Source organism: Alosa pseudoharengus, unplaced genomic scaffold (assembly GCF_046254945.1).
Source record: "Alosa pseudoharengus isolate Yale_2024_CS ecotype anadromous, Long Island Sound unplaced genomic scaffold, YU_APseudo_1.1 YU_APseudo_1.1_scf_21, whole genome shotgun sequence".
NCBI classification, from domain to species: domain Eukaryota; kingdom Metazoa; phylum Chordata; class Actinopteri; order Clupeiformes; family Clupeidae; genus Alosa; species Alosa pseudoharengus.
This window is the reverse complement of record NW_027468674.1, coordinates 22,040,526-22,053,304: the sequence shown is the minus strand read 5'-3', so window position 1 is coordinate 22,053,304 and position 12,779 is coordinate 22,040,526. Positions and strand designations below refer to the sequence as shown.

Here is a 12,779-nt window from a genome sequence, read left to right as displayed (position 1 = left end):
AATATTAAGTGGTTCTTAACAGTACAAAATACAAAGTCTAAAACACATTCTGGCACATACAGCTGGGCTAGCAAAATGGATGCTATTAAGATCCATTCACACCAGTAGCGATAACAATAAAGATTACTGTACATAACATATAAGCGTCCATGCTGACCAACAATAAAGAAAGTCTCCTAGTGTTGATGAATGAATGTGATGTTTACAATTTGATGGATTCTGATAGACTGTCAGCTTTTATCGTTCTCAAAATTTCTTTGACACTAGTGATCACCGGTGATACTATTCTTCATGTTGTGTGGTCAACGTGTCAATGTGTTGTCCGGTGTAATCGGAGCTTACCAAACGGAAGGACCGAAGTACTGACAGGCCCTGGACGTTGGCCAGGCCCAGCTCCACCAGGCTGAAGGTGACAATGATGCTATCAAAGACGTTCCAGCCCACCTGGAAGTAATAGTAGGGATCCATGGCTATCAGCTTGAAGACCATCTCAGCCGTGAAGATACCAGTGAAGACCTGGAGGAAGGGTAAGTAACTAAGTAAGTTTGATTTATTTAGCACATCATGCACACAGTACAACACAAAGCATTGGTAGCACTGAAGAGGAGAAAGGGGAAAAGGATTCCAGAGCAAGAAATAACCTTTTCAGACAGAGTAAGTTATTACTGTAACATATCTGTTTATGTAATGTGTCTAGTGAGGGCAAACTTTTATTTAGGAAAACTCATAGCATGTGGATTATTCATGAGTCACATTTCAACCCATTAACAGGTTGCCTCAGGAACACAGGAAAGGTTGGAAGTTGAACTCAAATATTAACAACCCTTTCTCCTAAGTCTCGGACTCTACTTTTAAATCCACCTAAACGGCACCAGACTCTTGTACTTGTATACTTAAATCAACCCAGATAGCACCTGAATCTCAGACTCTATCCTTAAATCAAACCACATAGTGCTTGGCTGACTTTTCATTCCAGGTAGTCTCTTTAAAAACTAACTGGCTACGGACAACAGCTATATGGGCTAATTTTCATCTAACTCGTTTAGTTGAAAATTAATTATTAAGTAATTATTAAGTAATTTTCATCGACTCATTTAGAGCATTTAGTATGTTGATCAATGAGCACTGGCCCCTACTAAGCAAAGAAACAAACAAACAAATACATGTGACTTTAAACTATGTGATGTGTGGCGGGCCAGGGCGTACCAGGTTGCCCACTGACAGCATGTGGTCAAACTCAGGGCTCATGGGGTAGTGTTCCATGGCCATGAAGAGTGTGTTGAGCACGATACAGATGGTGATGCCCAGGTCCACGAAGGGGTCCATCACCACAAAGTTCACCCAGTTCTTGAAGATCACCCACGGCGGGCAGCAGTTCCACTTGAGGAAGATGTCGGCGAACTTGTACCAGCCGGGTGGACAAGGCCTCTGAAGCTCCTCCAGCTCTGTGTGACAAAGAGAGAGGGGTGGAGAGAGGATAAAGAGAGAGAGAGAGAGGTAGAGAGAGAGAGAGGGAGAGAGAAGAAAGAGAGGGAGAGAGGTAGAGAGAGAGAGAAGAGGAGGAGGAGGAATGAAAGACAGAGGACAGTGAGAGATAAGGAGAGAGAGAAAGGAGGAAAAAATGAGTTTTGAATTATCACTGTAACAGATAGACCAAAAGGTTTCACTTTCAACAAATTATTATCATAATCCATTGTCTGAAACCTATAAGTGGTTTTAATAGTAACATTAACTGTAACATGTAATCTTGCACAGAACTTACTTTTTTTTTCTTTTTTTTTAAAGCTTTTTTTTAAGTATATTTTTGGGCTTTTTTGCCTTTATTTGGACAGGACAGTGGAGAGTGAGACAGGAAGCAAGTGGGAGAGAGAGATGGGGTGGGATCGGGAAATGACCGCAGGTCAGATTCGAACCTGGGTCCCCGTGGGCACTCGGACCCGTATATGGTATGGGCGCTGTAGCCTGCTGCGCCACAGTGCCCCCAGAACTTACTTTTTATATGATGATATAAAAATTATTTTGCACAATTAACTTGGTTCTATATCTGCAGTTAATTGTCTTACTCTTAATTAAGTTTGAAGTACTGGTAGCTAAATATACATGAATGAGAACCACATATGAGTCAGGCCTTGACACAAATAAAGCTCTGTCCACACAAACTCAACTCATTTACTCTAAAATAGCCTCAAGCTTATCACTAGCGAAGGGCACAGTCCTGCTTGTAATCGGGATTTCTCCAAACACACAGCCGCTTACTATCTCTGCCCCGGTCGCCGTCCACACAATGCTGCCCCAAAGCTGTGTCCGGCAAAGGCCGCATGTCCACTACTGAACACTAATCTAGTCAATTACAGCTCACATTAGAGCCAGGCGAGGCCTGGGCGCCTGCACTAAGCCCTGATGTATTTAAAAAGCTGCCAGAGTGATCTCAGGGGCAGAAGCAAGCATGCTGCCGCACAGTGATGGTCAGATACACTAAATTAAACTGCTGGCAGAGAGTCATAGAGAGAGGGGGGGGGGGGGGTACTAGGGCTGGGCTGTCACAGCAAATGATGACAAAAAGGGAGATTTATTATTTATAATGCTATGTTATGAAGACAGATGACAATGATGATAATAATGAAGATGATGTCAACTAGGGTGGTAATAATGAATGTATTATGAGATGTTCTCACTGCACAAACTTTTTGACACATTGCTCTCTGCTGCCCCTCAGTAAGTGTGGCCAGAAGTGGAACTGCAGCACAAGTGGCTGTAGAGAACTGTACAACTCCTCTTCCAGCTGGAGGCCCATTTGTCTCTGGCAGTGTGTTAAGATCCATGTGTGTGTACTCAGTACCTTCCATGGCGTTAGAGAGGACCGTTAGGGCACTGGCTGTCCGTTTGCCCATGCCTGGCTGCTCCAAGTACATCATGCTGTGTTTGGACCCAATGGACTTTGCATCTCTACTCTTCTCATCGTCTGTGCATACCTACACACACACACACACACACACACACACACACGCATTAGCAAGTTGTAAATACGGTCATATTGTATGTTAAAATGGGTTTAACTAGTAATGGTTACTGGAGATAAAGTAAGTTCATCCAAATATATTAAGCACCTGCACTGACACAGTATGACAGCAGCATAATAAATAGAATCTTGAGTAGACCATTTGGAGTTTGTTTTTTTTTTAGGTAAAATTTCATTTAACAGATATGGTTATTTCATATAAAAGTAATTCTGAAAACACTATCCTTAATGTTTATATGAAATATTAACAACATAAATCAATTTAAATTTTGATTTAAAAATTGCCCTGTTACTGTGCACAAATTTTACTTCTAGTTTCTAATTTGAAATGTTCTATTCTTAAGCTATGGAGTTATTTGTATTATTATTATGGAGTTATTTGTAAAGTGTCACTATAGTATGTGTGTAAAATGTGTAAGCCTTTATGTTCATAGCTACTAACAAAATCACTATATATTCATAAGAATCCTCACTTCTTTTTCTGAAGAGACCCTGTTGATGACAAATCGTGGAATTATTCTTCCATTGCAGTCCTTTATGATGTCATCGTCTTGGAGACTGCGTGTGTCATTGGTGCCTCGACTTTGGCTCCGTCGGCTAGTCAGAGACATCTGACTCCCCACAATCATCTGCTGATATTCCAATAGCTAAGTCAGCATCAAAGCTTGAAAAGTACTGCAGATCCTACCACTACTACATCTACTGCCTGCCAGGGTTCAACCACTTATGTTTTGATGTCACGGGTATGCTGGCGACTATGCCGCTCCGTCCGGCATTTCTAGAAAGTTTTATAAGAAGTTGTCACCTAACCTTTCATATGAAAAAGTAAACACTGAATAATAAATGGTAAATATCAATAAATAATAATTAACACCATAAATAAAAATAACTAAGCACCTAAAGTGTCATAAAATTAAATAAATAACAATAAGCAAAATAACTACTAAATTACTACTAACTAACTAACACACAGTCTCTATTCCTGTTCTCTCTAGCAAATTTGATAGGAAGTTGTCACCTGACCTCGTCCTCTTGGTTGTGGAGTTGTTCTAGAAGCCTCTGGAACTCCTCCTCCTTCTCCTTAGCCTCGGCCAGGGTGGCCGCGTTCTGCTCGTCATACGCCATGGCAACCACGGCCAGGATGAGGTTGATGAGGTAGAAGGAGCCCAGGAAGATGACCACCACAAAGAAGAGCATGTAGGTCTTTCCTGCAGCCCTGAGGGTCTAAACACAGTCTGAGACTCAACAACTACGGCAACTGATATAGGACATTTTACCCAGATCTAAGCATCTGATTTCATAACATCTCATAAAGTCGAAAACAACAGTACCTTTAAGATGTTATTGCTGTGTGATGCAATGTGAGTTGATTGTGTAAATAACATATACTGTATAAATGCGGTAAAAAAGGGAAGATACTATCAGGTAGGATATCCATTTTCATGCCTCTTTTTTGTTATTGTATTCTGTGTTATTGTCTGTTCTGTCATGTTGGAAATAAGTGTTCTCACTTTCACAAGTTATCCCTCAGATCTACACTGTGTCCTCTATATCAATAAAATCAATCAATACATCAATTAATTGATTAATTAATTGATCAGATGTACGAAAAAACATGTACAGTTTAGCCATAATTATGTATACCTATGGTAAATTATGCAGTTTTTTTTCTCTGCCTGGAAATGATCCATTCTATCTATTTCTATGCTATGCTTCCCACCCAAGTTGAATAAACAAGCCAATTAGGTGCCACATTACTACTGGCTCAAAAGTACTGCATGTTTCCAAACTTGGATCAGCCAATCCACATGGACGACATGGTTTGTGGCCATCTGTAAGGAGACTTATTATTGTCTTCTTTGTGAAAATATGTCTAGAAGGGAGCACATTTCAAACGCAATATTAAAAGGGTGTGGCAGCCAATTAATGATACTTTTGGCTGAAGTAGCAAGCCTAGCATCGACCATTGAAAAGAATTTAGGTGGTACTTCCTCACTATCTCTTGGTCTTTATACCGCAATACCTAAACAGTCAACATAAATGCGGCAATTAAATACCATAGCCATAAATAGTCCATACACACCAGCTGGAAGAGGTTCTCCCAGTAGTCTTGTGTCATAAGCCTGAAAAGGGCCAGGAAGGCCCAGCCAAACGAGTCGTAGCTGGTGTATCCGTAGTTGGGGTTCCGCCCGGCCTTCATGCAAACGAATCCTTCTGGGCACTTCCTGTCAGCAGGGGGAACAGTGAAGCATCTGCACGCATGCTGTCATCTCCCTGTCCCTGATGCTAAACTTTCAACCACCCTCTGTCGCCTATTGCAAAGCTCAGAAAATGTATGCTAAAATATAGTATCAAACTGATTTAACTTTACTAAACTGAATTAAATTGAAGGAAAGGAATTGGGCCCTAATTTAAAAGATGGGCCAAGTGCCTCAAGTCCCTCAATAAGTTCATGCATGAACTGACTTGTGGGAGCACTGATCAGCATGAGTTGATGAGCAACATTTGTGCTTAGGATCTTGGTCATGGTATTAAATTAGCTAATAGACTTTACCTTCTTATAAAATTAGATTAAGTTTGACTTTAGACTTGTCTCAAACATGACCAGCAATGACTTTCCATTGCTTTTGTCCCACACAAAACAGTCTGTCTGGCTGTTGTGTAAGGGTAGCTGAGGCCTATGGCACTAATAAAGACACACATACCCAGCATCTGAGCTGTTTCCACACAGCAGGGCATCCAAGCTGCCTTCTAAGAAATACTGATTCTCTGAAAAAGAAAAGAGAAAAGAGAAAGAGAAAAAATAAAGAAAGAGAAAGAAAGAAAGAAAGAAAGAAAGAAAGAGTTAATAAAAAAATCTTTGAGGAGGAATCAAGAGAGAAGAAGATAACTACTCTCATACCTGGACTAGAAACAAAAAAAAATCTTGTTCTTGGAAAAATTTAGTGGGCGGTGGTAGTGTAGTGGTTAAGAAGCTGGGCTAGCGTGTAGTAGCCTGAAAGTTGTGGATTCAATTCTCGGCTTCCACCTTTGTGCCCTTGAGCAAGGCACTTAACTCCAAGTTGCTCCAGGGACAATGTAATCCCTTGTAATATAGTTGACACAAAGCTATTGAGATTTTTGCCTTGTTTGCATCCTTAGGACATCTTGTCAACATAACATTAAATTTAGGTGGTGGCCATATTTTTCTATGTATCAATTATAGAACAGTACCTTCGTTTTCTATGTAGGCTTTGAAATCAAAGGTGCTAGTCTCGTTGACAGTGGCGTTGTAGGCCATGGTGGTGTTGTAGGCCATGGTGGTGTTGTAGGCCATGGTGGTGTTGAAGAAGTCATCAAACATGGTGTCGGTGTCGTTGTGGAGGGGCCAGCGTATGCACTTCTGCCGCAGGTTCCCCATGAACAGCTGCAGGCCGATGAGTGCGAAGACGGCAAGAGCGAACACCGTCAAAATCATCACGTCGCCCATCTTCTTCACTGACTGGATAAGAGCTCCAACAATGGTTTTCAAACCTTAACCATCCCCAAGAAAGAAAAAAAAGAGAGGAAATGACTGAGGAGAAGAATTTGTCTGAATTTGTTCACGAATATCAAAATATCACGTGTCAAATAAGAAAATGCATGTATCAAAATAGGATCAAAAAAAGCTCCAGCAATGGTTGTTAAAACCATACCCCCTCACAGAGGGGAATAACATAAGGAATGAAGCACAGCATTTATGTGTAATCATTTAGCAAAATTCATATGTAAACAAATATAGCAATGTTCTTGACATTGAAAAAGAAAACATTATAATATGACAATTCAACAAGGCTGTAATATAATATAAAGATACACCTTTGTGACCAAGATGTGACCTTTGACCTTACAGTGATCCTTGACCTTGGTTAATACGTCACACCAGTACACAGCTAAGCAAAGATCTTTATTAATATTAGAATGACTTATGCTTATCAATTTGTTCAATTCTTCTACAGATTTACATATTTTTTATCCCATTGTAATTATAGTTATTGTGATGGTAATTGTTGCTATTACTGTGATATTTTCTATTTTAAGTTATATCATAATCATAATACAAATGACAAAAAATATATAACTGTTGTGCACATTATAATTCATGTTGTTATAGATTTTTGTAAGATTCTCAATGGGTCACTTTGGATATTGGATGCTTACTACTCATCTGCAGTGATTTTGCCAATGTGTGTGCTGTTTTGTGCATATGGCATGAGGTACCATATGCTGAAGTAATATGACACTCACCAGGAATCACTGTGATGGTCTTCAGAGCTCGAAGTACGCGGAACGTCCTCAGGGCTGACACGTTGCCAAGGTCGACAAACTCTGTGATGTACCTGACAGTTAACACAGTCAAATATCAGAATAAAAATGAAAGACACACACACACACACACACACACACACACACACACACACACACACACACAAACAAACAAACAAACAAACAAACATAAAACGTCAACATACTATATAATTTATCTGAATAAAGATACTGCTCACACACAATCACATACATAAAGGCTCAAACAGACACAGAGTGTATGTGCTTATATTAAAGTGTAAACTCAAACTGGATGATGATGACAGAGAAGTGTTTAAAGACACAGTGGCATGCGAAACATGAACTGAGTGCACTCCAGCCCGTTAAACAATAAATACTTCTCACACTGCAGTTTTATTTGGTTTGGTTGTTGAACATGAGTCTGTGCGCTTAGCTGTAAGTAAGTGATCTGTCCTAATGACGGCTATTTTTAAGGCTGTCCAGTCTAAATGGCAGTACAAGTTAACAGTCATAGAGAAGAGGAGGCTTGACCAGTGCATCACTTTACTTAATCACGTTACTTAAAGCGCACATAGAAACAACCTTTTAAATGGCACACAGATCTGTGTATAGCAATATGCCAAAGAAGTTTGATGAAAAATACCATCATCTTACCAGACCAGTCAGTGCAATGACACTGACTAAGTTGAGAAACCCAGGGTGATCCGATCATGCAAAAATGTTACACATTATGGCACAATACTGCAATGTTGCCAATTTTACACTGTAGTCTATCCCGTTGTTCGAGTCATGTTCAAGTCATGAATGCAATTATGTGCCGACAATTTATTTTTCCCGAGTCCAACTGCTCTCAGAACTGTTTATTTTTCTCCATAGACAGTAAAAGAAAAAAAATGTCCCCCACTATTCAAAGTAGCCTTGTCAATTGTCATCATACTACTCACTTGTTGCCTCAACCTAATAAAATCCTATTTTTCGGGGAGGCCTGGACATTACCCTTGATTATATCATCTAGCTATGCAGCTACAGCAAATACTTAAGAGTTAGAGTTAAGCGATTTTTTTCCCTCACTAAAATGGAGGTGATGGTGACAAGGTTTACAGGTTGTGAAAACCGGCTGGCTGCACTAGTAAACGTTTTTTGGATGAAAAAGCTGTTGGTCCAGTGACGTCGGACTTAACAACCTGATTGCAATTCCAAGACATGGAATGATGGATAAACATTGCCATTTTTAGACTGAATTTCACAAACCTCGACAAGTAAATTATTGGCAATGACTGATAAAACCTAGGAACACTGTTCAAGTTCAGAATAATGTTAAATAATACTGTAAAAATGCAGATCTACTCACGCCATACTGATCACCATGAAATCCAGCCAGTTCCATGGATCTCTTAGGAATGTAAAGTTTCCGATGCAGAAGCCTCGTGATAAGACCTTTATCGACGCCTCAAAGGTATAAATACCAGTGAAAACGTATCTGCAATGATATACATATGCAACTTGTCAGAATTTTACAACAAAAAAAAACAAAAACACAACTACAGTACCACCAGACAAGTCAGCATGAAAAAATGCCTAATTAGGTCTAGTTTACAAGTATACAACACTATGGTAATGCACAGTTTGTTAAACAGTGTTAACTACATTATAAGCATTATCTCAACTTAAAGTGTATAAAAGTATCATGAATACCATAAATCAGTACAACTAGAAAAAGACCAGGCGATCATGTGTTGTGATTAATAGTAAATTAATAACATTTATAAAAAATATAAGTTATAAATAAAAATATAAGGTTGGCAGATGGACTTACTCGACTGTCTTGCTCCATGGCGGGGGGTTGCTCATGGTCATAAACACACAGTTCGCTAATATGGTGAACATGATGATCATGCTAAATACTGTAATATAGTCAAGGGTTTTGCATCTGAACTCTTCAGCCATAGACTATGCCATGTTTATGTTTTTGCTCAGTATATTTTAAACATAAAATAAAAGCTACAGACATTCTGTTCAAACAGAACAGAAATAGAAAAACTGCTTTACTGAATAGACTACATGAACCTTCCATCAATTCGTCATAAATAATAATAATCTGCTACATGCTACAATGTTACACATTTCCTACAGGACAAATACTAACTAACTACCAGAATATCCACTGGTGTCTGTCATGTCTATGGACCTACCCCTGGTGTCCATGGGCTTGGCCCTGGCACCTTGGTGGGTGACTGCTTGCTAAAAGGGGTTCGAACTCCATGCTTTGTAAAACATCTTGAGACAAATTCAATAGTTATTGGTGCTCTATAAAAATATAATTGAATAGATTTGAACAGCAGTAGACATCTGAAATGAAAGGATATGAATGTATGAGTATTTTGATGGATCCTATTCGTAGAAGGTTAAAGGGGCTGAGAATGTAACAAGCAGGCTCAGCATTGAACCTGAAGATTGTGTTACCTTTGGTGACCACTATAAAGGTCTGCACAACAAAGAGATACAAAAAAAAGCAGGTTATTCATATTAACAAGGGATGCAACAATAGTAAACATTCTGGGTAGATTCCAGGTAGACAACAATTTGTCTGATAACCAATAGATACTGTTAGTTTGTCCACCTAATTTTTATTGTTAATTATAACCTGGGCAGGGAGTCAAAAATATTTACAATATTCAAATGTTCAGCACATGAGCCACTCCGCACATAACACAATATTTAGCTAATGTGGCATTACAAATAATTATCAGCCACTATCATTGGTAAATGTCATATTGTTGGCCAATCGACCAACACCACTTAACTAAGCCGGTAACCATGCAAGGCTGATATAAAAGTGCATCCCTAATATTAACAACACTTCTTTGGCTCAGTTTTGAACCTTCAGATTGTGTTTTGCTGATTACTATAAGGTATATAGCAGAGTGAAAAAATACATACACTCATATTCACAAAGTCATAAAGCATGGGAACACATCTTTTCCTCGTAACCATATAATTCCTGTGTCTTAGTGCCGGTAACATCTAAATGTAAGCATGGAAGCAAGGCTGCAAGAATATTTTTATGCATGACTTCACACTTTCACACTTGACGCTCACTTTACACTGAACAACAGACATAAGTTCTGTCACATCAAGGACACACTCCACCCAGTGTGGAAATTAGCTTCGCACTATGCAGGGTCATTAGGGGTAACTATGAAGTGTGTATCTTCTAGCCAAACACAATTGTTGGCCAATCGACCAACACCACTCAACTAAGCAGATACCCATGCAAGGCTGATATAAAAGAGCATCCCTAATATTAACAACACCTCTTTGGCTCAGTGTGGAACCTTTAGATTGTGTTTTGCTGATCATTATAAAAGGTATACACAGCAGAGTGAAACCTAAAAAAATAAACCTACGGGAACGCATCAACCAGGAACCATTAGAAGTACAGATGAAAAGTAGAACGTGGATCTGGATTGATCACACACTGAGAAGAAACAAAAAAGCAATAACAAAACAGGTACTGACATGGAACCCTCAAGGCAAACGGGGAGAGATCGTCCCAAGAACACGTGGAGAGAAAGCACAGAGCAAGAGTTCAAGAAGGAGGGGCTGACGTGGCAACAGCTGGAGAAGATGGCCCAAGACAGGAATACAAATGTTCCGAAAGGAATACAAAGGCCTAAGTGAAGTGAAGAAGTGATGTGAAGAGGACCTTCTGCAATAGATACTGCAAGGATTTATCATCAAGGTCAAGGTTGTGGGGAAGGTTTTACGGATCACCTGGCTCTCTTATCACATTCATTAGAGTGGACTTTAACTCTGAACCAACTAAGCAAGCCACCCTCAACCCTTATAACTTCAAACACCAAGTCCTTAGTTACAGATTCTTCTGCCAGTCAGGGCTAAGCAGACATTCTGACAGGCATTCATATACTCTGCATGAAGGAGTGACCGAAAAAGACTTTCCCTTGGTGAAGGCTAGAAGCCTGAACTAACTGACCAAGCCACCACTACATACCCCCTGCCCCCGGCACCACAAAGCATTACCTTCCACATTACAAGCCTGAACTAACTTAGCAAAAACCCATATCTCACCCCAAATATCAAAGAACACACACAGACTGAACAGAACAGCTTTGAGTTAGTAACAAATACCCAGCCTCTGAAAAACATTTTTGTACTGTACACTTTGTAAAAAATCTACTGTAATGTATAATGCAATTATTTTTATTCATATTGATTTTAATTAAACTGCTATTGAAGAAAATATCCTTCAGGGAACTAGTGTCAAAGTCAAGTTGTCGGTATCAAACATTTCAAACCAAACCCAACCCTAGGCTTGATTTCACATACATAACCATGCCCAACCCTAGACTTGATCCTCATATACGTACATAACCCAACCCTAGACTTTATCCTCATACATAACCCAACCCTAGACTTCATCCTCATACATAACCATACCCAACCGTAGACAGCCACTGACTTTCTGTTCTTTGAAGTAGGGGTCAATGTCCTCCAGGGGTGTGTTGAGCATATCATCCGGCGCGTCTCCATAGATCATGGGCAGGTTCTTCCCGGCCTCCATGTCCCTGCTGGGTCCACTGGGGCCGGGCGGCGGTTCTTCGCCCTCGAGCTCCAGCCGCTTGCGGTCCTCGATACGCCGCTCGATCTCCGCCAGAGACTCTGGGGTGAAGCGGCGGAGCACATGTGGGCCTTTGTGAGCTGGCAGGCTGGCCATCTTCGCATCGCGAAGAGATACCACCACACCGGGGAGGCTCGACAGAGAGCTGGAGGAGAGAGAGACAAAAGAGATATCAACACAGTGGGGAGGCTGGAGAGAGAGCTAGAGGAGTGAGAAAGATATCAACACACTGGAGAGGAGAGTCAAAACAAGAGTCAGCGAAGGTCAGAAACAGAGAGAGTTCCCATTATGAAAAATGTCTGCGATACATAAAGATTGGCGATAGTTATTGGAAGCTGCAAAGGTACCCATTGAGTTACTGTGACCATTGAATTCACAGATCAGGCACCGTTGGAATCCCTGGACCGACCTGAGTTCAATGACCCCTATTACGTCACTTTCCACCATATTGGACCTCCGCCATATTGGATTTAGTACAAACTTTACAAAACATTTCAGCACTTACAAATGTCATTCGATTTTGAACTTGCCGGACATGATCTTCAGACCGAGCCGCACAAAAGATAGTCAAGTTTTGACTGTTAGACTGTGAGATTTTGACTGTGAGAGCAAATCAAATATGGCAAATGTGTCCTTCACCCTAAAACACCAAGGTTGTCTTAAGACTGAAAGAGAAGAGGAAAGGGAGAAAGGGGAAGAGATAGTGCCATACTGGGAAGGCTGAACAGAGACCTGGGGGGTGGGGTTTGTTGGAGAGAAAAGTCAGTTGGAAAAGATTGATAGATGAAATTGAGACAGAAAGATGAAATGAATAGA

At 40.3% G+C, this 12,779-nt stretch overlaps 1 protein-coding gene across 1 annotated transcript in view; it reads right to left on the bottom strand.

Annotated features, from left to right (window-relative positions):
* scn4aa (sodium channel, voltage-gated, type IV, alpha, a) overlaps positions 1-12,059 on the bottom strand; it is a 28,399-nt gene extending 16,340 nt beyond the window's left edge. Inside the window, exons 1-13 of the mRNA XM_076298760.1 lie at positions 11,805-12,059; positions 9,691-9,809; positions 9,141-9,230; positions 8,676-8,804; positions 7,286-7,377; positions 6,233-6,532; positions 5,725-5,788; positions 5,103-5,244; positions 4,043-4,243; positions 3,493-3,648; positions 2,840-2,972; positions 1,207-1,445; positions 343-516 (exon numbers count right to left, since the gene is read on the bottom strand). Coding sequence (XP_076154875.1) covers positions 343-516; positions 1,207-1,445; positions 2,840-2,972; positions 3,493-3,648; positions 4,043-4,243; positions 5,103-5,244; positions 5,725-5,788; positions 6,233-6,532; positions 7,286-7,377; positions 8,676-8,804; positions 9,141-9,230; positions 9,691-9,809; positions 11,805-12,059 — 2,094 coding nt within the window. The remainder of the gene's footprint in view (positions 1-342; positions 517-1,206; positions 1,446-2,839; positions 2,973-3,492; positions 3,649-4,042; positions 4,244-5,102; positions 5,245-5,724; positions 5,789-6,232; positions 6,533-7,285; positions 7,378-8,675; positions 8,805-9,140; positions 9,231-9,690; positions 9,810-11,804) is intronic.
* Positions 12,060-12,779: the final 720 nt, after the last annotated feature.